Here is a 24200-nt window from a genome sequence, read left to right on the forward strand (position 1 = left end):
TGTCAAAACATTTTGAGCAGCAGAGTAACAAGGAAAAGATTGTCTCAGTAGTCTCAATCAAGTCATTAATTTACCCTGCAGTATAATGGGGTTTGGCTAGCTACAGAAACTCTGTCGAATTTTGGTTGGTATTTGAAAACATATATATGTTTCAAATGTCCACAAAAGAATTTAAGTATTTTGATGAAAAAGTCGAGCTCTCTAGGGAAGGAAGAATGAGACTTGTAGATTTAATGACCTCCTTTCTCTTTTCTCCAAGTTCCATGTAACTAAAGGCATCTTTCATTTTCTTCATTTAAGAAAAGTCATCCCAGAATACGCACTAAGTTCATTTATCACTGGTTTAGGATTATGCAAGTGATGACACTATTTCATCTTGCTGTGGCGTGACGCAAATGGAACTTGTAAGATGAGATCCTTGGCCAGAGTAAACCCAGAACACAGATGCTTTTGTAGCTGTGTAGCAAGAGTGTGAGGCTCACAGGATATATTCAGCCAATAAATATTTGAAACAATTTTGCAACACTTTTTGTAATTACAGTATCTTGCTTCATGGTTCAGAGGTGGAGTTCCAGTAAAACTAGACACGGCTGGAATCATGAACCTGACGTGCTTCTGTAGCTTCCATTAAACTCATAATGCAATGAAGATAATGCAATTCCTGACAAATTTAGCCATTGTATTCTGGGTACTCTGAGATTCTTAGTAACTACTAAGTTTGGTTTCAAACATAACAAAGTTACATTCCAGTTCTCTCCATAGAGTTGACAAACAGATAAGCATCTGAGCACAAGAGGAGGGAGTTTTCAAGTGTTACGTGTTTTGGAATGAACACAGACATGTCTTAAATACAAAAGTCAATGCTTACAAGGTGCTTCATTGCACACAGATGTGTAGCAATGCCTTTCACTATATTTTTTTATTCTTGGAGTGCCACACGTGTAGCTGATAAAAAAATAAAGCAATAGCATTTGATCTATACAGAATACAATGATGGCAAACCAGCAAAACCAAGATAGCATACTACAGTAGGAGTTCCCATGCACAGAAAAAGGAGCATGTTTATTTTAGAATAATATTCAATATACCCTTAGCCTAAGGCAGACATAAAAAATTATCTGAATTTAACAGAAAATAAATTACAGCCTCATAATTATATTGTTATTGACAGGGGTAAACCTCTCTAAAGCTAGTGATTGTAAAAAACGATGTTTTATTTGGGTTCAAACTATAATACAGGCATGTTTTGAAACCCAAAATAAACACATGGAATTTAAAAAACCACTGTTAGACACCTGGGAGAAGTTGTCCTCACATATTGCCCAGTAGAGATGTGCCTGAATGGACATGACTAAGAAGGAGAAGAATGTGCCAGAGAAATAGAGGAAAGAAGCATTAAACTACAAACACAAATAAGGATTAAGTAAGCGACTCTGGAAAAAAGCTGGGTTGGTCTAGTTTACAGTTAGGCACCTGCCTCAGCCGCAGTGGAAATACAAAGACTTGCAGGTCATTAGGTGCCTACTCTGTTTGCACAACAGTGTAAAGCTTGTTAATCATTACCTCTGCACCTGTTATGCAAAACTCTATATGCATATTCATACTCAACATCAATTTGGTTGTCGTTTTCTGAAAGCTACAGTATGTTGGCTACAAAATACTGTTCATTTGTTACACCTGAGCTGAAGTGTAACCTCGTCGCTTGTAAATGGGCCCTAAAACACAGGACTAATATTGAGACTTGCTAAAGACCTTTTTCAGTAAAATGTTTTGTGGGACATGATACACGAACATTGCCCCAGAGTAATTCCGGTAATGTACTCCATATAATAGGTCTTGATTAATTTCAGTATGTATTAGAAATGGCAGGTACAGTCATGTCTGATTACAGGATCTAAGCACCTATAACTCTGTTGAAATCAGCTACTGTTGCAGGTCTTTACTGTAGGAAAGAAATTATGCACATAGCTGTGCAGCCTAAAAGAAGAGAAAACTCTGTGGCCATTTTATAACCTTCTTCATGCTGAGAAGTGAAAATCCTAAAGCTTGAACACCTGATAATTGTCAGCCATTCGTTTCTACCTAAAGATAGGCCAGACCAAGAGTAAAATAGAAGTAAGTACATCCAAGAATCAGCCAGGACACAGAAAACTACTACATAATTTCTTGTACATAGTGAGGACAGTTTAATGTTTTACTCAGAAGTATGTTGACTGTTTCCTGCTGTGACTTTTGATGTCTTCTCATTTACCCTTAACTCCTACTCCCATTAGCATGAGAACCGTGCCCTGCAGTGTAATTCTTATGTGGTTTTCCATGCTCTAAATGTTTTTATTACTGATACATTTTTGTAACCACACTGTGCTTCTGTTACTCTAGGTCTTTGTTTCTCAGGGAATTTTTAAGCAATTAACAGTCTTTGTGATTTTCTAATGAACAAACAAACCATATTTATCACACTTGGTAATAGTTTCTCCTCCTGTCATGTGCTGTATGCATACACGGGGTGTTTCTTTTAAATACACACACTGGAAAGGCTTTGCCTTTGGTGAATGTGGTGAACCTCAGGATCCTGGCAACCCTGTAGCGTTTTCTAAAAGGTTCTTCAGACAAGCAGCCAGAGCCTGTAAACCTTCCCCGAGTTTGTGAGATCTCAGCTCCTTGACCTCTTTCTACTCTGACAGTAGAAGATCCCTCAGCTGAGGATTCAATTCCTTATTGGTTGTTTTATTTTTGATATCTCTTGGTTTTTTCTTTGATGTGTAAGGTTGGTTTTGTTCTGGGAGGGGTAAGGATCTTTCTTTTGGTTTGTGTTTATTATTCTGAAGTGCCAGCATTTATTGGTTTCTGTCTATCCACTTTGCTCCATTTCATAGCTCTTGAAGTACTTTCAGGTAAATCTTAAGAACAAAGAGTGTTTGAGGAGCATATTCAATTGCGATAACCAACTTTACCTGTAAAGTTAAAATGAAAAAGAAGTCTCACCTTTTTTTAATAGGCACTTTTGCACAGGAAGGTGCAAGAATCCGAGCAACCGCTGTCCCTGGGCATGCATATGCCCCATGAGGAAATTGTCGTTCCGGCGCTCTTTCATTTTATGACCAGATTAAGCTGAACCAGCTAAGAAATAATTGGTTATTAGGGACTCGCCTCACATAGGATTTTCCTGTATATCGTAGTTTTCAAAATAGCATATAGCCAGTATCTATGAAATCTTTTTTTACGTATGATTTCAAGGATACCTCTTAGATCACAGGAGACGTAGGTACACTTTTAAGAGCTGTTTTAGGACATCGCTCTTGCCAAACCTCCACGTGAAGGGCACATTTTGCAGCAGCAAAGCCCAATGGTCTGCTTTGGCTGGCAAGAGTCAGGGAATACTCTGGGGAAAGGGTCTTCAAGCAGCCAAGACTTCTGGAAGCTGAAAGCCTTTTTGGACTTAAGAAAATGAACTGTGACTTATGTCATGTTCATTATGAAATTGAGATGCCAAGGTCATGCAAGAGAATGAAGTGTAACGCTGATCTCACAAGCTGTTCGTTTCAACATAAGCACTAAAGTGTCATATCCCCACTTAGGCTACTCTGCTAAAAACTATGTCTCACTGCAAAAAAACCCAAACGAGACAGTTTTTATTAAAGATGAAATGCAAAAATAAATCTCAGGTTTACACGCTTTGTTTTATGAAGTTTATCATTAACGAAAGGCATTGCATTTCTCATTTCAGAGAAAGTGGCACAATTTTTTTTCGGTATTCCTAGAGGAACAACCTCCACCCCCCGAAACGACATGTTCAGGATAACTTTTTCTTGCTAGGTTATTTTTGATTGATCAAAGTATTTTTCTTATTTGTTTATTTTTTATTTACTTGTTGTTAGTATTGATATAAAAATGTATTGATTTACTCGCATAAGCATCGTAGTGTTAAAATCAAAGTGGATAAGCAATGCTTTTCATTCCAAAATGGTCAAAATTGAATTTGTCGCTTCTTTTTTAAAGAAGGAGATTTCATTAAGTTTCCACAAAATATTTCCCACTCAATTCGTAGGACACCCCCCCAGCACCGCTATGTCCCACACTGCCAGGTGACTGTTAACTCGATTGACAATACCATGGCTAAAACAGGGTTCTGAATTTCTCTGGGGAAATAGGAGAACTCGGAAGGGATCTTACTATTTGCTTTTCTCCCGGAGCCGCCCGTGAGGAGGCGCGAACTGCGCGTTTGGTAACGGGCGTTGGCAGAGTCCGGGGGCCCGGCCGCCCTTCGCCTTCGCTCCCTCGGCACGGCCGGGCCGCCCGGGGCTCGGCGGGGCCCGGGGGCTGTCTGCCCCGCCTGCCCCGCCGCCGGCGGCCAGGAGATGGCGGTGGAGCCCAGCGGCGGCGCGGGCCGCGGCCCGGCGCCCTGCCCGGCGGCGGCTCAGCCCCCGAGGGCGGAGACGGCGGCGGTGCCCGCCCGGCCGTGGCTGCGTGCAGCCGGGCCCCGCTCCCCACGGGCTTCCGGGGCTGGGCGCCGCGGGCCCCGCCGCGGATGGGCCGGGCCGGGCCGCCCCCTTCCCCTTCCTCGCTGGCCCGGTGCCCCGCGGGGCTGAGCGCCGTCCCGGGACGCGGCCCGCCGCCAGCCACCTTCCGCGCCGCGGTCCGGGGAGCGGCAGCCTCCTGCTCTCCCTCCCGAAGGGGCTGAGCCCCGCCGCGCCGGATTTCTCCGGCGTCGCGGCGGGAGCAAGGCCGGGGCTGGCGTGGCTCTCGGCGGCCGGGCCGGGCGGGGGGCAGGCGGCGGCTCATAAGGCGAATCTCCCGCCAGCGCCCGACACCTTGCCCTCTCCCCTTCCCCGCGGGCCCCCACGGGGCCGTGGCACGGAGGCGGGCTGGGCTGGGGGTAACAGGCCCGGTGGCCGGGTCAGTGTTGCTGTTGGCTGGAGCAGACGCCTGCCCGGGACCTGACTCCAACCGCTTTTCCTTCCCACACAACCCAGGCTTCCCGGCATTTTGCACGTCCCCAGCCGGATCCTTAGCCCTCAGAGCAAGCAGCAAGCACAAAGTCATAGCCTGTTCTCGCTGGGTGTGCTGTGTCCTGCATGAGTGACTGTCAGCAGACGCCTGAGCAGGTGCTGCGGAGGCACAGCTGGGCAAGCGTGAGGCATTCACCCGCTTCGTGGCGTCCACCCAGTTGTTGAAGCTTTTTATGAGGGACCTAGTGCAGCTGCTCTGTTGACTCTCCTTCGAAATAAGAGCCTGGCTTTAAAATAAAATGCCGGTTCAGAAGATATGTGTGAAACACCATAGTGAGTCTTCCCCTCTTCCTCACAATGGACACTCAGTCCCTGAAGGGCCTCTCTGAAGTCCTAACGAGTTGTCTCAGTGATCACTGTACTGCAGTGGCACGTGCCCTGGGCAAATGCACAGTATCTCCACAGTAGATCACTGTCGACTGTATGTACCGGTTAAAACATGCAATTTTGGCTCCCACCATCTCTCCCAAGTAATCTTAGAAATTACGTGGTCACCATTCCTATTTGGAAGGAGGTTTCTTACTGAAAACAGAGTATATGAAGTTGGCAATTCTCACATCCGAAAAACATAGCTATCTTCTTGCATACTGCTTCTTTATCAACTAGTTAAAAGAATCAAGACCATGAGATCTTCCAGGAGTCTTATATCAGCCTTTTCTTCTCTAAATGAGTAAATGATCCAGAACAGTTCTTGTAGAATAGGAATAAGTTTTTTGAATATTTGATCCTTGCAAACCACATTGATTTAATCATGTGTTATATAGGTATTTCAGTTACACAGAAGAATAACATCATTGGGGAATTCTTCCCAAGGCAGATAAGAGAATATACAGTTAATTGTTACACTGACACTTAGACAGGTTGAGAAAACAGCAATAAGTGGTACAGTAAAAATATGCAAGAAAGTTACATTTCTTCAATAGGTCAATGCAAATAAAGTTATTTTTTGGGATGACAGTTGTCTTTCCAAGACAAATGCCGCAAAATACTGGAACACGTTTACGTTCCTCAGATAGGAGGCAACGTGTGTGCTAAGTACTAATATTAATAATTCAATTAAATAATATTTTGATGACCTCAACTCTGTCCCTTTGCTTTTTTCTTGCCAGTACAGGTTTCAGCTTTCATCCCAAGTGGGAGAGGTACCAGGAAGCTGCTTAAAGGGCTACATATTTTTGGGATTCTTTGTTATATTGAAGCGGAAGTGTAGCTGAATAACTTATGGTTCTGGAGAAATGTATGCTGAAGACAATACAGGAGGTTAATGGCAAGCTGCAAATTTTTATAGCCTAATTTATACTCCTTAAATTTTTTTTTCATTTTATTTATTTTCTCCAGTGACTCAGCTTTTTTATCCTCATGAAAAAGATGAGCACTTAAAATCTGTTGCAGCAGTTAGAAACCATATCAGTCAGCAGTACTTTCCAGTGACGCTTTTTATGCAACTGTCTGCACAGATAGGCTTCATGAGCAGATAAGAATAAGAAAGCAGATAAGAATAAGAAAATTTTTTGTCTTTGATTGACGTAAACCTCTTTAAAGTTTTATGCATTTTTCTCACCTTTTATCTCCTTTTTTTGCATTAAGTGATGAAAGACTGATGGAAAATTAAATTGCTCTTAGTTAGTCAGGGTGAGGCAGACAGTGAAGAGCTGTGGGCTATCCCCACATTATGTGAATTTTCAAACTTAAATTTTTTCAAAGACAGCGGTCATTGTCAGTTTTGAGAGTGGCTGAGAATGAAGTGCAGATTGGTGAGAATGCAATGCTTAATTAAGTCTTTTTCCCAAGGGGAGAGGAGGTCGTGTTGCTCCTGTTCCATCGCTTAAAAAAGCATTGCCGTCTGAATATCCAAAGTGCATGAAGCAGACGTTGCTTGAACTTTATAGCTGTGTAACTGACCCCAAAATAAGCGCAGGAAGTGGTTTATACAGTAATATTATGAATGCTAAAAACCATTCAGGTTATTAAATTGTTGCATATGTTTCCTGTTTAACTGTCCTTCGCAGTCACTTTAGCCTTGCTCAGTGCCACCATTCTCAGAAGGTACTTTTTGAAAAGCAGCAGTGCCCTGTGTGTTGATAAATAAAGTGCCAGACCATGCAGCAAAGTGCTAGGTAAAAATCACAGTTTAGATGTTTGAATTACTCCAGAAATAAATGGGATTCCTTCTTGCTTTTCCCTAGCAGCACAATTCTCAGGCAGGGAAGACTGCAACTCCTTGGAATCTATTTATTCTCATAGGTTTTTTTGTTGTTTTTTTTTTTTTAAAGCATGTTTGTAACTGGATTGTTTGCTGGAAACACAGATGTGGTTTGTGATAGGCTTGCATTGTGGGTCCTGTTGAATCAAAACTTCAGATGATGGCAATGAGGACAGAAGTACAGTGATTCTGGACAGCACACTAAAGAATCTAAATTTTTGACCTGCAATCCAATAAAAATTAGAAAGGTTTTAGATGACATGCTCATATTTGTTCTCATTTCTTTGTGATTGAGAGTGCTGTGCTAGGTCATGATCCAGCATCTGATTGTACTTACTGACTTCCCTGTTTGAATTAGGCTACACACAACTCTGTATTGGTAATAAGGGATACACTGTGCTGTAAACTGTATATAATCAATCAGGTGACTGGATGCTATCTGGTGTAAAAAAATATACTCCTTTCAACTTGGTCATTACTGTTTCTAGGTGATCACTGAACTTACAGTATCAACATGATACTTTTTGGCTTTTTACCTTTGTACCTAGCAGAAAGAGAGGTAGCCAAGCATAAAACACATAATTTCTGCTGACCAAGATCAGCAGCAGAGTACAAGGAAAGAGACAATGTCTTCCAAAACAACCCAACAGGAAAGTCAGACATCTCCACTAAAGCAAACTGGATGGGTAAGCCGGGTTTCCTGCCTTTTCTTTTGGTGCTATTGCTAGTGAATAACTGGGATTTTGCATCGGTCTCTTATTGAAGAGAGAAGCAGATGTCTGTTAGCTTAAGCATATAAATGAAGAGAAGAAAGGGCTATGTGGTATTCTTCCTGATTCACTACACTCAGAAGGCTAGCTGCTTTTGAGTCTTAAGATGGCTTAAGTGGGCTCTGATTTATGCTATGCTAGTTAAACTAGTTATGAACTGGCAGAGCCCTAGTGTCTGAATACTAGTCCAGTATAACCTGTCCCCATCAAGTTGTGCATGTGCATGTTTTCAGAGGGGAAGAAGGGAAGAGTACTGCACAAGAACCTGCCCTCCAGCTGTATGGAAGATGAGCATTCCCCTCTGCTGGAGAAATTGGCTACTCACAGGGGTTCAAATTTTGCCATTTTATGCTATAAGCATGTAATTAACCACAAGGAATTTAAATGTGGTATGACCTTGTTGCTAACCAGTCACCACCAGAGAGCAGCAAAAGTGGGCTGATCTGTAAGGGAAGGTGACCTGGGAGCCACGAGTGACAGCAAGGCGGGCAGGGGTTGTGACCTCAGGGACGAGGAGCACAGTCCCAAAATGAGGAGCAGAGCAGAGCAGATCCAGTGATGTTAACCAGGGTCAGCCAACAGTTGGTCCAGTGATTGCTGGGCAAGTCCGCAGGAAAAAGGCAAGTCTCATGGTAAGCCAGGACATCAAGTTAGCAAGGCAAAGTAGGGATCATCATGGTAAAAGGCCAGGTACAGGCATACCTACAACGCAGTTAAGGTGAGGGCCTGAGCTTAAATGCAGCTCCTGAGCAGAGGGGCAGAGGCCCTGGGCAAAGCTTCTTGCAGCTCTTTCTGCCAGCTTCACTGTTTCCACAGCAGTCTAATTCAGTGTTACACAACTGTGCCGTATTAGAGCTGGCTTTGAGCCCAAGCAACTAAACCCCTGGCAGGGTGTGTATGGGGACAGAAAGGTTGCAAAGCCTGTTGGTGCACTTAGGGCCCTGACACTCATTTCCTTATCTCTCACTCAGCCTGTTTGGATTTTATTGTATTTGCTGTGACCTTGCTGCGAAACCAGTTTGGAGTGGTTCTCTAGGGTCTGGAGTGGAGTCAATTCTCTACTGTTTACCCAAGCAGCACCACCATTAACTTTAGTGGGAGCAGTGCTTGAAGAAGGACCGAGATACTAATTAGCTAAAATGTGAAATGTGTGGCTATGGCCAATAAATGCATTTCATTATTATGGTTACAAAATCATGGATCAGTCGGGCATAAAATGAGGTAGAATCCTGTAATAGATTAATGTGCTCTTTTTCCCAAGGCACTGCTTGTTCTACAAAGTCTGGTTTTGCTTTCAAGAATGGGTATGTCTGTAGAGGTTGTGGTTTTACACAAAAATGTTAAAATTTCAACTAATTTTAACTTAATGACGACTCTTTCCTTCCCCCAGCTTTTATTGCTGTGCATGACGTCATATGGTATGGGATATCATAGAATCATAGAATCGTTAAGGTTGGAAAAGACCCTTAAGATCATCGAGGCCAACTGTTAACCTATCACTGCCAAGTCCACCACTAAACCATGTCCTCAAGCACCACGTCTACCTGTCTTTTAAATACCTCCAGGGATGGAGACTCAACCACTTCCCTGGGCAGCCTGTTCCAGTGCCTGACTACCCTTTCAGTGAAGAAGTCTTTCCTAATATCCAACCTAAACCTCCCCTGGCGCCGCTTGAGGCTGCTTCGTCTTGTCCTATCACTTGTTACTAGGGAGAAGAGACCAACACCCACCTCACTACAGCCTCCTCTCAGGTAGTTGTGGAGAGCGATAAGGTCTCCCCTCAGCCTCCTCTTCTCCAGACTAAACAACCCCAGCTCCCTCAGCCGCTCCTCATAAGACTTGTGCTCTAGACCCTTCACCAGCTTCGTTGCCCTCCTCTGGACATGCTCCAGCACCTCAATGTCCTTCTTGTAGTGAGGGGCCCAAAACTGAACCCAGTACTCGAGGGGCGGCCTCACCAGTGCCGAGTACAGGGGCACTGTCACCTCCCTGGTCCTGCTGGCCACACTATTCCTGATAGAAGCCAGGATGCCATTGGCCCTCTTGGCCACCTGAGCACACTGCTGGCTCATGTTCAGGTGGCTGTCAACCAACACCCCCAGGTCTTTTTCTGCCAGGCAGCTCTCCAGCCACTCCTCCCCCAGCCTGTAGCATTGCCTGGGGTTGTTGTGACCCAAGTGCAGGACTCAGCTCTGAGCCTTGTTGAATCTCATACAGTTGGCCCCAGCCCAACGATCCAGCCTGTCCAGATCCCTCTGCAGGGCCTTCCTGCCCTCCAGTAGATCGACACTTCCACTCAACTTGGTGTCATCTGCAAAATTCCTGAGGGTGCACTCAATCCCCTCATCCAGATCATTGATAAAGTTATTAAACAGGACCATATCCTTTGGGTCACTTGGAGTCAGCTGTCCCAGCTGTGTCCTCTCCCAACTTCTTGTACACCCCCAACCTACTCGCTGGTGGGACAATGTGAGAAGCAGAACAAGCCTTGACACTGTGCAAGCACTGCTCAGCAATAACTAAAACATCCCTGTGTTATCAACACCGGTTTGGTCACAAATCCAAAATGCAACACCATACCAGCTACTATGAAGAAAATAAACTCTTTCCCAGCCAAAACCAGTACACCTGTATATTTTAGATGTCCAATAACGATACTACAAGTGCTAACACTGATAACCAAGTCATGTCTTAAAGAAAGAAAAATAATGTACTTACATCATGTCAATACTGTAGATAGTAGAATGCAAGAGAGAATACTGTCACTTTTTTATCAGAGTCAAAATGGAAAAAAAAAGAGCTACCATTAGCCTAAAAGAAGCCTGTCAGCAAGCTAATTATTATGTAGGAGAAGCCAGTATGGTTGAGTTCAGTTAATGCCATGAATATATTTAAACTGCTGAGAGAAAAAGTTAGGCTACTTAGGGGAATCTGACAGAGTTTATGTTGACCCTCTTCTGAATACTTGCAAAATCTACTCTTACTGAACTTAAATTGACTGCTGTACAGGGCAGAACTCCATTTTTAGAAACTACCACTCTGCCTTTATTTCCTGTAATTTCTTTCCCAGAAAGCTGATGTAGCTCATAAGAATGAAAGGGCTAACAGAAATAAAGCAATATACTTCTGGGGTAAGCAGCAGCTGAGCTATTTTAGGAAAGTATAGACCAACAGGATGAGTGGTTTTAACTTTAAAACCTGTGTAGTTCTTTCTGTTTCCGTATTGAGGTATCAAGTATTTCATCACACTGCTAGCAACAGAACAAGGAGTTTTGCTTGTTTGGTTTTTTTTTGCATTGTATTTTATTTGTTTGGGTTTTTTTTAATAATTTGTCTTCTTTAATTGATTTATTTTTTTCTTCCTGTGAGATTAAATTCAATAAGCTAACCCAGGTTTATCGTTTCAGTCAATGTTCTATTGTCCCATCTCACAAACTCACAATGCTGGAGAAATCGCAAGGATCCGTGAAGAATGTAAAAAGGAAAGTTTCTGGTACAGAGGTGAGTGATCCAAACTTGTTCTTATCACACTGCGAATGACTTCTTGATATAGTTATGCAAAATGGGCTACAAAATGCCATGCCTTTTATTGTAATACATTGGGTTTTGTTTGAATATTATTGTGGGTTAACTCTGTCACCTTATTTTAAGTTGAGCAATATGTTATTATAGGGTTAACTGAATTATTTGCGTAATCATTGTAGGTAAAGGCGGTTGGATTAAGCTCTTGTTTAATATGAACTTGCTTTAACAATCATAGTGTTGGTTCTATTCTTGAAGTCCGTTATTAAGACAACCTTAGGAATGTTTTACCTTATTACATACTTATTCTTGCCTTTGAATGAAAGGTGGACTTGGCTATGTGTCTTGGGTTTGTGAAACTCTTTAGGTGTTAGGACATCTAAAAGATTAGGTACTCAGTGTTTTAGTGCCTTTTAAGTCCACCGTGTCAGTTTGTATCTAAATCAGACATTTTATGAAAGGAGAAGATTGAAAAGATTTTCAGCATTTAATCAGAGCTGCTGTCATTACTAGTGTTGCAGTACTGAGAGGAGATACTCAGATTATGGAAGCTGTTATTTAAGAAATATATATAATGCATTAGCTCCAGATGCTACAGCATGCCTGATGTCTGGCACTGTGTGAACACATCCTTGCTTTGAAGAGATAGTAATCTGAATGAGCAGATGTAACAGGTGATTAAGACAGTATGCAAAGTTAATGTTTAGAAGATGAGTACTGTGTTTAACATTATCAACATATAAAACATTTAACATATAAAACGTTTCACATATAAGAGAGTAATGTATTTAACAAATAGGTAACAAATTTTGGCTGGTACCAGATACACTTCTCCTTTTTATTTTTACAGCTCTTCCTTTGTCTCTTGGGAGTATGCTTATCACCCAGGGGCTAGTCTCAAAAGGTAAATATAAAAAATACATGATGGTCCTAAGTTATGAAGTTGAGACTCTAGAATTACTACTGAAATGCAAGTTTCCCTAAAGCCTGCTGTTTCTCAAGATCAATATTCCTCTCATCATCATCGTTGTTACAGTGATTTGATCATTATGTATGCATTGCCACAGTCATTCCTTTGAAAGAACATGAACTGAAAAGAGGATTCACGAGTTCAAAGACTGGTGGCTAGATTCTGTCACCATGATCACATATATTTGAGTAGAGTCTTCACTGGGGCTGCTTGTAGGGCAGAGCGTCGTACAACCTGAGCAGGGACATCAGATTCGGGTACTGGAGCTCTAACTGTTGGTTTATTTGAAAAATGCTGGCAATGTTTCTACAGTGACCACATATCAATATGAATACAGCTTTGGTGCAAAGGGACAAGAAATACTGCCAAAGTGAGGAGACAGAGAGCTTTTTATAGAGATGGTTTGCGATCTGCAGGCTAACACAAAAGAGAATTGTATTCTGTTTATGTGGTGGATGAGCCTGATTCTACACATTGCACCTTGAGTTTCCCTTCTGGGGATCTTGAGGTTACTGTTTTGGGTAAAGAGTGGAGGACATCCACCCTGAAGACTGCTAAGGTGGGGGTATCCCACAGCAGCAAATAAGACAGTCCTTCAGCCTGCACCAGCAGCCGTTTACAGCCAGGGCAGGTAAGAGACAAGAGAAAAATCACAGGGCCTGAAGCAAGACGCAGAAAAGAATCCAGGGGCTATAAGGGATGGGTGGTGGGAGACAGCAAATGGAGGAGGTGGAAATGGCTCAGCCTTTTCTCACTGTGTGTGGTTGCAAGCCTGTTGTTTTGTTCCAGCCACTATTATCATGTTTCCTCCTCATCACATTTTTTTTTTTTTTACTAAGGTGATCAGGAGGACTAGAGTAGAAAACCTAAAAGCCACAAGAGGCTGATGTGGGTTCCCTGTTGCATCCTTGACCTATGAGCTTGTAGGCAGACGGGGAGGGAAGGAGCAAGGGAGAGTGTGTGAGGGAAGGCAAAGGTTTACACATTTGAAAAGGGGTGAGCAGTGATAGGAAGAGCACTGGGGTTGTCTCAGTACCTAACATGCCACCCTCTGGCACTGGGTGCTCTTCTCAGTTTCTCTCCATTGTACTTGGACATTTCTTATCAGCTGTGAAATAACAAATGCCTATATTAAATAATCCTTACTGTGTGTCAACAATTGGAAGAGGGGGGCTGTTTAGAAACAAACAACAATTTTGTTCCTCCCTCCCCTGAAAGACCGAATTTAAAATTGCATAGATGCCAGTGGGCGAAGGCCCTTGCACTTAGCATAGACTGAATGCTCCTCTGTCTAAACGCTCCTCTCTGATGACTGCACGCAGTACACTGGCTCTAGGAGAAGCTGGAGCTTCTGAGGCACATTAATACTGTCCGAATGCATGTAACAGTGCAAACAGTGTTCGCTTCCCTTCCCTTTGCCATGGCAATCTTGCTGTGTGGAGCCCTCCTCCACAGTATGGCAGTCCTCTGCCAGACACACACACTTGCAGAGGCATAATGGTTCCACGTCCTGGTGTTAACTGGGGGGAGGTAGATTTTGGTAGGAAAAGCTAATCTTTTGGTTTTCATGTTCAGCACAATGTATTTTCTTCATGAAGGCCAAAATGTATGATCTCTCCTCTCCAGAGGAGGAGGCTGGTTATCTGTGGTTCAGTTTAATGTGAGTTTAATCAATAGCCACAGAAAACTACTGAAGAACAGTTTGGGCCTGCTTCTCGCAGGACGAGGAGCTGGACCCAGAGTAAGAGATTTCAGTTCACTATTATATTTGCAAGGTTCATCATTAGTGCTGAAACATAAGCCACCATCTCCTCCTCCTGCAGTGCTGCAGGTGTCACCAGTGGCAGCCATGCTGCTTTCATGCTGATTTACACTCTGAACCGCTGCCTGAAGTTAATCCTGCAAAGTCCAGGTTTTTTTCCTCCTATGACTATAGGACTGCACCAAAATGGATGCACTAAGAACTAGTGGAATGGAAAGTGCCCCGATGTTCCTAAATCTGAGTTAGTGGACTTATAAGATTTTTGTACAGTCTTCACCTTCAGAAATGCAAAAGCTTGTAGGAAAAATACTGACTTTGCTTTTGAGTGCTGGTGAGTTCCTCAAATAAGTAAGTTTTCTGACTATTTCCTTTTATTGTAGGCATTTTCTCAGCAAGCCCAAGATTTGGTGCATTACCTAAGATGGCAAGTAAGTTGTACCCAATTCTAAAAGGAAAAGAAAGGTTATTTACAGGCAATCTGCAGACCTTAGATGCATCTCTCTGAATGTCTTTTCAAACTCTTCCTTTTTTGGAATTTATGAAATGTTACCGCATTGCTTTAGGAAATCAGAATTCTGCTGTGTTTAAAAATAAATGTTTGAAATAAGGTTCTTTTAATGTAAACATTTTCAGTAGCAGCTTATATTTACTTAATATATCTTCTCAAACTGGTAAAAGCTCCAATCTCACCTTTGTTTTATAAATGTCAGCCATGCTTAGCAGATCACACAGCTTATGGTATCAAGGAGCCATCATAGTATATATAAAATAGTATGTTCCTTTCATATGTTCATTTGATTTATCTGTCTTAACTGTCTAGTTCATGACTACATTGATAAAGAAAACAAATAAAAGCACAGAAACTGTACAGTAAGGTGGCTCTTAAATAGCAAGAAATTAAGTTGGCTCCCTCTTCAGCAGAAGTTCAACAGAAAATTGAGGATGTTGAAGATATATTTTGGTTCTGACTCTGTAATGAGTGAAAGCCCCAGTGCAGTAGTGTGGCAGGCTGGTGTTCTAGCTTCTTAGAAGCCCCAAGAAGTTAAGTGTTAAAATTACAATCATCAGAAATATCAGGGTGTGCATACCAGGGCAAGAGAAATTAGTGCTGACATTGTGGTTTTATTTTGTTGTGGGCTTTCTCTGTAATCTGTTCCACTGAATCTGAGATCGTGTAGTTCCAGGTGAATATGATATCCTTTTTCTTGTCTGCATTGTTTTGGACCAGTTCCTATGTCTCACGATAGGTAGCCAGTTTTCACCAGTTATTGAAATCATCCCTGTAATCCCTGTATCCTTCGGCTGGGGCTGCACGGCTAGAAGGCGCGTCCCCTGGGTGGTGGATAGGGGATCCCTCTCTGGAGGGTGCACCGGATAAAATTGAAGAAGGTGCCGCGAACCAACGCAGCCTAAGGGAAGGCCACCCTGACAGAAAAACCACTGGCCCTCCAAGTCATGGGGGTTGGGCAGGAGGCCAACTACCTCCTCCCGGAAAAAAAATAAAAAGTTGCAGAAACGACGAGCATCAACTTTCAAAAAAACCGAAATGGTGGGGATGGAGAAAATCAATAATGATGAAGTGAGGAGGAGGAGATGGAACTGGATTGGTCATGTCCTGAGGAAAAAACCAACAGAAGACTGCGCTGTGGCCCTTGGGTGGACTCCAGAGGGAAGAAGAAAGTGGGGTCGCCCAGAAACGACCTGGCGTCGGATGGTGGAGGTTGAGAGGAATGGTGCAGGCTGGAACTCTTGGGAAGTGGCACGGCACGCAGCCGAAGACCGATCGAAGTGGAAGAACGATGTTCGCGCCTTGTGTGCCTCCTGGCACTGAGAGAATTCAGATCAGAATCCTTGTATAACTTCACATGTGTTTGCGACATGTTTTGAGAAGACACGCTACATGAAATTCATTGTATGATTAAAATGGAGCCAATTGCAGACTCTTGATTTAAGCTCTTGTATTAACCATGTTTTGTTATCTGTCTTTGTAGTTGCTGGTGTCTTCGGTTTTGCCATTGGAAAGATGTCATACATAGGAGAATGCCAAAAAAAGTTCCAGAAAATTGGTATTGTACCATTTGGTCCACAACAAAAAAGGTTTGTGCTTATTTAAATCATTAATTGTAGATCAAAAGAGTCTTTAGAATAGTAAAAATAATATGCAGCAGAACTATGAATTCAAATTTTGTGATCAAGTCATGAGGTACTACTCTTACATTCTTAGGCTATATATGTCAGTATTAGAAACTACTAAATATTCTTCAGAAAATGCAAATGAAACTCAGTGTAATACCTGTTATTAGGAAATCTGTTATTTAAAAGAGATTATCATACTTTTAAGTGTGATGGAACAACAGTTACTAGTTCTCTTTTCATCTAGTATTGTGCCTCTAAGTGTCTCGTGATCTTCTGCGATATCACTCGGCCCTTTGAGTCCTCCTTTGTAGCATACATCTGGCCAAATACACTGCAGATTTTCTTTACACTATCCTCATATTTTAAGGACAATTTCAATCTCAACCCACATGCCCAACCTCATATGGTCATGCCAAACCACGAAGAGCACAAACTGCAAGGGTATCTGTTCCACCTTGCAACTCTAACCATATGATAGATCTCAATGGTTGCCTCCTGTCACCTCCATGTTTTAGCCACTGTTTTCTAAACTTCATATAATATACTCTTTCCCATCAAATCACACTCTGACTTACTTCCAGGCTCCTCCTTCAACTGCCAGTACTACTTTTCATTCCGAGTATGGCTTCTCATATGCACCTTTCACACAGAAAATGCATTTCCAAAAATCCTGCCCACAAAATCATTCTCCTCTCTTTCCACATCTTTCCCCCAGACCAATGTGAACTTTTATGCCTATGAAGATGCCTGACTGATAATGGGAAGCTTCTTCATTTTTCATATGTCTCTCCACTTCCATTCTTCCCCCACATAACAAAGCTATTACTTTCCTCACAGTGGCTATTTGTCACTCTTTTGTGTTACACGCTTTGCTCCTAACTCTGTTTGCTCATTATTGATACGTACAATGGCAAGTACTGTCTTTTCCTGCTTAGAAAATCCTATTATATTTTGGTGATTGCTGGAAATGGTGGTTAGGAATAATAATTAATGGGGCTTTATTGGTTGAGACATTTAGATGTCATCTTTTGCAGTTTATGATGTCCTATAAAGCAGTTACAACAGTTGGAGAACATAGGCAAGAGATTACTGCTTCAAGAACATTTTCCAGCATGCTGTATGGTTGTATTAGAAGAAATCCAACAAAATTCTTAAACGTTTTATCTGCTTTCAATATTGTAGGCATTGTCATCATACTTGCAAAGAATGTGAAGCAACATTAGGATCAAATGAGAAAGAAGGTTCAATTCTTTCAGCATCTTAGTCCCAGGTAGGCAATCTTGAAATTTAAAATAAATTCTCATTTTGTTTTCCATGTTGAGTGGTATTCTTGTTTGAAACCTTTGAACAATATAGTGAAAATCATGGATTTTAATTATGGATTAAAATCTGAGCATTATTCAAGGAAATATTCTCTATCTATGGCTTGTAATTACATTCATTTTTACCTTACATACCTTTCATGCTAATTTTAACTCCCCCATTTCTGAGGAATTTCTGCTTTAGCTGCAGCAGAGTATTGTTTATTCACTTAATCGGAATTAAATTGGATTGACTACTTGTATGAAAACAAATACAACTCCTTTCAATTTCCAACTTTTTCACTTTAGAATCAAATAATTATGGATGAGATAGATTGATATTTAAAAATACATTGACGTATTGGGAATCTAAAAGCAGACACCATTGGGGATGGGTTCGTTTGTTTATTTGGTGGCGTTTATTTTTTCATCCAGCTCTATGGTTTGGCCAGAGCCTTAGTGAGGGCAGTGTAAGAGCGGTGCTAGAGCAACGACATGCTGGGGCAGGGGAGATGGCCCGTGTGATGCTGTCACCCCCGGAAGGGGAAAGTTCCCTTTGCGAAAAAGGAGAGTTTACAGGGTGGAAGGCAGGGGAGTATTTGAAAGCACTTTCACTCTTTGTCTGTGAAAAACAGGCCAGCAGCTGGGCTTTTTAAAAGCATTTTCGCACATTCTGCTTGTGGTAAGCTGTGGCCTACATTTCTCACAGGCAGGAGAATGTGTGAAAGTGTTTGCAAATAGCTTGGCTGCCTGCAAAAGAGGAGAGCAGAGGGCCTGTTTGGAACCCTGCCATGTGAGTTTGTTACGGCTCTAACCGTAGCTTGGAACAAAAGCCTGATGCAGAAATTGTTGGATTGAGTCTCTTTGGCATATATTATGTAGGAATTTAGACAAGGATATTGATAACGGTCCCTTTTCTTGCTCTGAAGTACATGGCTGCAGACAATCTGTAAGGAGGAGTATCCTAGCAGAACCCGTTTACTTGCCCAGAAGAGAGATTTTGATGGATTTTTACTATGCAACAATACATTATGGCAGTAAGGATTGTCCTGAAAGAAGCCATTAGAATAAATTCCTGGTTTTAATCAACTTTGCCACTGCTTGGGCATTTCATATCAAGAGCTGCAAGTGCTCAGCCACTAGCAGAAAATGCACTGTGCCTTAGGCTCACCTAATTGTTGCTGCCAAAATGGGCAGTGCTTCTCTTGTGCCAGCTGTCGAGATCATGAAGCACTGTGGCCCTCCAGATCAGCTTGCTGCTCTAGCTGGGTATCAGACCCATAAGGAAAGGGAAAAAAAAAAAATCAGACCTTTCGGGGGGTAACTTGCTAGCGCCAGCAGGAAGGAGGTAGGAAGCCAGACTTAGATAACTGTGAATGAATGACACCCTAAATCCATTAGCACTTGTGAGCTTAATTAAGCCCTTGCATTACTGTGCTGATTAAGTGCTTTTCAAGATTTTCTCTTAAATAAATGTTTGCTTATGTAGGCCAGTATCCTCACCTATTTCAAATAAGGACCCCAAACCTTATTTAATTGAGGATGGTCACTTACTAGTAATTACCTGTGTAGTGGAATCATATGTTGATGGCAGGATTCATCTTCGCTGTTTGTTAGAGCTGGAGCTTGCTGAACCTTAAATCCAAACACATTTTCTTTTTCAGCTTTTTCTCTTTTTCAGCCTTCCTCTGTGAGCTGACAATATTTTTTTCTGGTGTACAAGTACCAATTAGCTTTTAGATAAATTCCAAATTGTCTCAAATACAAAGGAGTCTTGCAGCTGTATGAAGGGAAGAATGTAGGATGCCACAGGCCCCTCTGTTTTCCTTCTGCAAGGGGTCATGCAATTTCTGCTGTGGAACCTGTTCTAGCTCACGTGTTCATCAAAGACCTTGATTGCTGCACTTTTTACCAGCCACTTAGGTCTTGCTTGTTTTTTAAAAGGGCTAGAAAGCTTAGTCAGAAACATAGTCTGAAAACAAATGTAAGAAAGACAAGAGGATTTCTTTCAAATTTTAATTGCTGGAAGGAAAAAGCCATTATATTTGGGGCAGTGTGATATTTTGAATTTGCCAGAAGTCAGTTTTGATGGACAGGTTTTAGAAACTTGGGAAAATAAATACCATAAGCATTGTGTTGTTTTCTGTATTGTTAAACAGTGAAAATAATAACCTCATAACCTCTTTTATGTTTTAATAAAAATTCTTAATTTGGCATGCTATGCTCTAAAAGTGTACAGAGACCCTACTGAGCACATCTCACCGCTATCCATGCTAAGCGTACATTGCAAGGTCTGGCATTGTCTAGGAGGACCACCCAGATAAAATTATACTCATGTTGATGAGTCCAAAGGTAATGTCTTTTATCCTCAGGGACTTTGCAGAGTTATCGGAGAAAACACCAAGAAGCTGCACAATTCACATTGAAAACAAGGTGCCACTCAGGTAAATAATGGGTCCTTTCATTCCATTTACAGATGTGGTGAAGGTGATAAAAATCTTATGGATCAGCTTTTTCGTTCAAGGCTTTATTCTGTAAAGAAGAAATAATGTCTTTGGCTTGGTGTAAATCGGCTTATTTGAAGTAGTTGCTTAATGTTACATAGCTCTGTTCATAGTAAATACCAGTTTCTTGTAATGCACTTTTTGATTTTTCCTTGTCTCTCTCTTCTCAGCATGTTTTGTTTTATTTTCCTCCCTTCAATGCAATTTAGCTCTCAGTGCTGAAAAATTAAATTTGTCTATTGTACTTAGATGCTGGCAATACTTCATGTAGCAAGCAAAATGGCATACGCCGGAATGTTTGTCTTCTGTGTCAAAAGGAAAGAGCACAAAGATGTTTAAATGATTTTGCAGAGTTAAGCAGCTATTCAGTCTCTGAGCTGACTCCTTGTTTATGGGCTGTTTTAAGAGTATTAAGCTAGAAGTTCATTAGGGTCTTGTCACGCCGCAGTTACTGCGCTGAACCAACTTTTAATAGGCCAGTTTTACATAAAAGTCCACTTTGCCAGGGATGTGAAAAGCATGTGCCACATTCATAATGAGCAAGAAGATACAATATTTTGGAACAGTTTATGGTCTGCATGCAATGCAAGGCTAGTAGATGTTGAGAAAAAAATAGGTGGCACACGCTCTCTACAAACAGCATGACACAGAAACGTCCATGAAATACCTCAGGGAATCAAAAGCAGGCGCTTCCCCTAAACACAGTGAAGGTGTTCACATGGAAATCAAATGTACAGCTACTGAAAAGTTTGGGCTTCACTGTCAGTTGATAAAGCCTGTCTTCTGTGGGGTTTTTTTGTTTGGTTGTTTGCTTTTATACTATGCATATGGTTAGTACCCCTCTTTTGAATCAGCTTCTGTGGGCATCTTTACCGGGGCACAAAGAGATTCTGCAAGCAGGATATACAGAATGTAAAAGTATAAAGTAACTGTTAATTGGTTACTACACACAAAAGATGTTGTGGATTTAACAAGCTATTAGGCTAAATACTCACCACCCTGAGAAGTCACTTGGAGAGTCTTTCCTAGCCAGGCAGCCACCAGGCAGGAGGAGAAGGGTTAGACTAACTAGCCTCCCTGGTTTTTGGTCCTTTAAGATTTTATACCTTTCCAAATTGGTGTTTGCCCTCTTTGGTTCTTGAGCTAGTAAGAACCCCTGTCTCAACAGGGGCTTTAATTTTACACTTTTTACCTTTCTACAGACTTTTTCCACAGCTCTTTCTCAGCAGTCTGAGTCAAGGGTACACAGCTGCGCTGTACCGGAGCTGATGCTTGGTGTATAGGCAGGTAAGCCTTGGGGAGCCTTCAACAGCAGCTACAGGGAGAGAGGATTACACAACCACAGAGAAGTCAACCTCCTTTGTGAAAATAATGTAATTATCGCAGGTGTACTGTGATAGCCAGCAAAACTTGTATGGTGACATGTCTTAGCTACCCTTCATCTGACGTCTGCTGTCAAGATAACAGCAGCAAACTGCACCAAGGCTAGTCATGCCTGGGTTATCTGAGGCAGGCCATTACATCCATGTGATGCTGAGGAGATTGATGCATGTGACAGAGAACCTTTCATGTCAGACTCTCAAGGTGGTTCTTGTGGCCAGTGTTACCTGCTGGGGTTACAACTTAGCTGCTTAACTTTGCTTTAAATGTAATCTTGTTCAGGCTTCCTATTACTTTGCTGTAATAAATGTACTGTTATATAGAAATTATTGTCTCCTTTTTTTCTAAATTTATTTCTGTACTTTGCAAGAGGCGATACTCTGATTAGCTGATTGTGTGGATCTCAGTTCATGAGTTACTATGATACTGTTATGAAAAAAAGGCTGTTTGTGAATCTGAGCTGCATTAGCACTAAATTTGTGCATATCAAAGGAAACAGGAGCACAGCTTACGGGCAAACTGTTCTTTAGAAGGTCTTTAAAAGCATTTTTCTGTACTTCAGAGGATTTATGGCCAAATAATTATTTAAGCCTGTCAGGTGTCAGGCTCCACATAATACTCCTTGATTTGAGAAATAACAGGGGGTATGTTTTGGCAAGGTTTTTATTTAATTTTGTTGAAATACAATTTCTCCTGCTTTGCTGGGCCAACAATCTAGTCAAGTTTGCAGCTCGGCTACAAGCCTTTATAATGAGGTAGTAATGATGTTGCAATATTTCTTAAATGTAACTTAAACATTTTAAAATAACGTAAAACGTAAGTGAACTGACTCTCCCAAAATCACCAGCTGCAAAAGGATAGGGAAGACTCACAACACATTCTGTACCACATTACTCGATTTGATAAACTTGGAGCCAACTGGCTTTCATTGCGCTGTGACTTACAGGTGTGTTGGCATTTTCCTGGTGGCTGGATGTGGGTTCTAGGGGTGAAGTCAGACAGATGCTGTTTTTTTTAGCATTGGATGGTTTACAGGACCTAGTTAAACTTTTAAGCTGCTTAAGATTTGACAAAGAAAGATGAAAAAGTGCCTTGTAGTTCACAGGAGAAGTTCTATAAGAAAGCAGGTGTTGGGGTGTTAGTAGTTGTGCTGCATGATGCAGAGAGGAACATTTACATGCATACTGATTATTTTACATTATTACTTTATGCAAAAGGGAGACAGGAAGAGCTGGACAAAGCCTCATGGGCTCTTATGGCCAGACCCTCGTGATTTTTCTACTTGGGAAGATAAGCTCCTGATGATTAACAGAGAGTGCGCTAAGAACTCGAAGTTAGTACAGCCGCTTTGTAGTATTCATGCACAATTTAATGAGCTAACCTATGTTGACTGTTCCTATCATGCATTCCATACAAGTCGGTTAAAGAATTTGTTTTTAATTGAAGCAGAAGTTGAATACATTGAATTTAGGGGTGACCTATTAAAAAAAATAGGGAAAGATTTGAGGTAATCGGTTGCTTCCGTAATCTTTATTTCAGTCTGGAATAAGAGGGGAAGAGATCTCCAGGAGGAAAAATAGTTGACCTTACAAAGGATCAAGCATTGTTTATATAGTGCTAAAACTTTTTTTAGTATCCTCTTGTACTAATAATAGGATATACATTCCCTTTTGGCAGGAAGAAGTTACAAAAAGGCTAAAGAAATCCAATGAACATACATAGCTTCCTATTAATCATTTGGATCTGGAAAGCAGAGCTTACTTTCTTCAGCCAGAGATGAGGGAGTTTAACTGTGTGCTTCGGCAGATCGCAGCTTCATTGAAGTCCACGTACTTGCTAAAATCAAGAAACAAAATACATCCTTCAGCTGTAATGCAGGCAAAGTGAGTAGCTTTATGTAAGCCTCGATCCACTTTATGAAATTAGGAATAGCAAAAGAGTCAGAGTAGAAGAGGACAGCTATAATGGCATTAGCCTCGAACAACTGCAATAGATTGCTTGTCTTTGGGGACTTTCCTATTAGCTATTTGAAATCAGTTTACAAACACAGTATTGAATTTACATTAAAAAAAAAAAAAAGTTGTGTTTTAGAGAGAAAGCAATTGTAGGTTGAAAACAAAGCACATTCCTCTTTAAATCCTGACTTAGTAGTTGGACTTGGGCAAGCCAGCTGGTCTATAATTCTCTTTTAAAACTGGAAATAAAGGGGAGATGAAAGCTCACTAGCCAAGTTTTTATAAATTCCTATCAAAAACAAGATTTGGGGCTTATTTCATTACATTTTGAGAGGAGAATGAGAGAACAGGGCATGCTGTGCGACCACAGGTAAGGGGAGGGGAGGGCTCTGGGGCGGGCTGGTAAGAAGAGAGCGAGCTCTGGGGCAGGAGTTAGAAGAGGCGCGCGCTGGAGCAGGCCAGGTGGGAAGGGTGAGGGGGCAGCTAGCTCGGGCCCCACGCTGGGACCTCTGACAGCAGCGCTCATTTGGGAGCACCTGCTCCCTCCCCATGATGATCTTAAGGGTCTTTTCCAACCTTAACGATTCTATGACTGTTTCTGCCAGTGAAAGAGCTGCTGGTAACGTGTCCCACTCGCCCAACGCGTTTCTGGCATCACACACAGGAGCTCCAGAGAGCCAGAAAAAGG

General features: G+C 41.8%; 1 protein-coding gene across 1 annotated transcript; it reads left to right on the forward strand.

The window, feature by feature from the left end:
- Positions 1-7838: 7838 nt before the first annotated feature.
- On the forward strand, positions 7839-17636 carry LOC309592338 (OCIA domain-containing protein 2-like; the record flags this gene model as incomplete). Its single annotated transcript, XM_082315599.1, has 6 exons — positions 7839-7898; positions 11390-11483; positions 12355-12408; positions 14617-14664; positions 16228-16333; positions 17555-17636. The coding sequence occupies 6 exons, from the start codon at positions 7839-7841 to the stop codon at positions 17634-17636; spliced, it is 444 nt and encodes a 147-aa protein (XP_082171725.1).
- Positions 17637-24200: the final 6564 nt, after the last annotated feature.

This window comes from Platalea leucorodia (assembly GCF_965183815.1).
Source record: "Platalea leucorodia genome assembly, chromosome: 6".
Lineage (NCBI taxonomy): Eukaryota > Metazoa > Chordata > Aves > Pelecaniformes > Threskiornithidae > Platalea > Platalea leucorodia.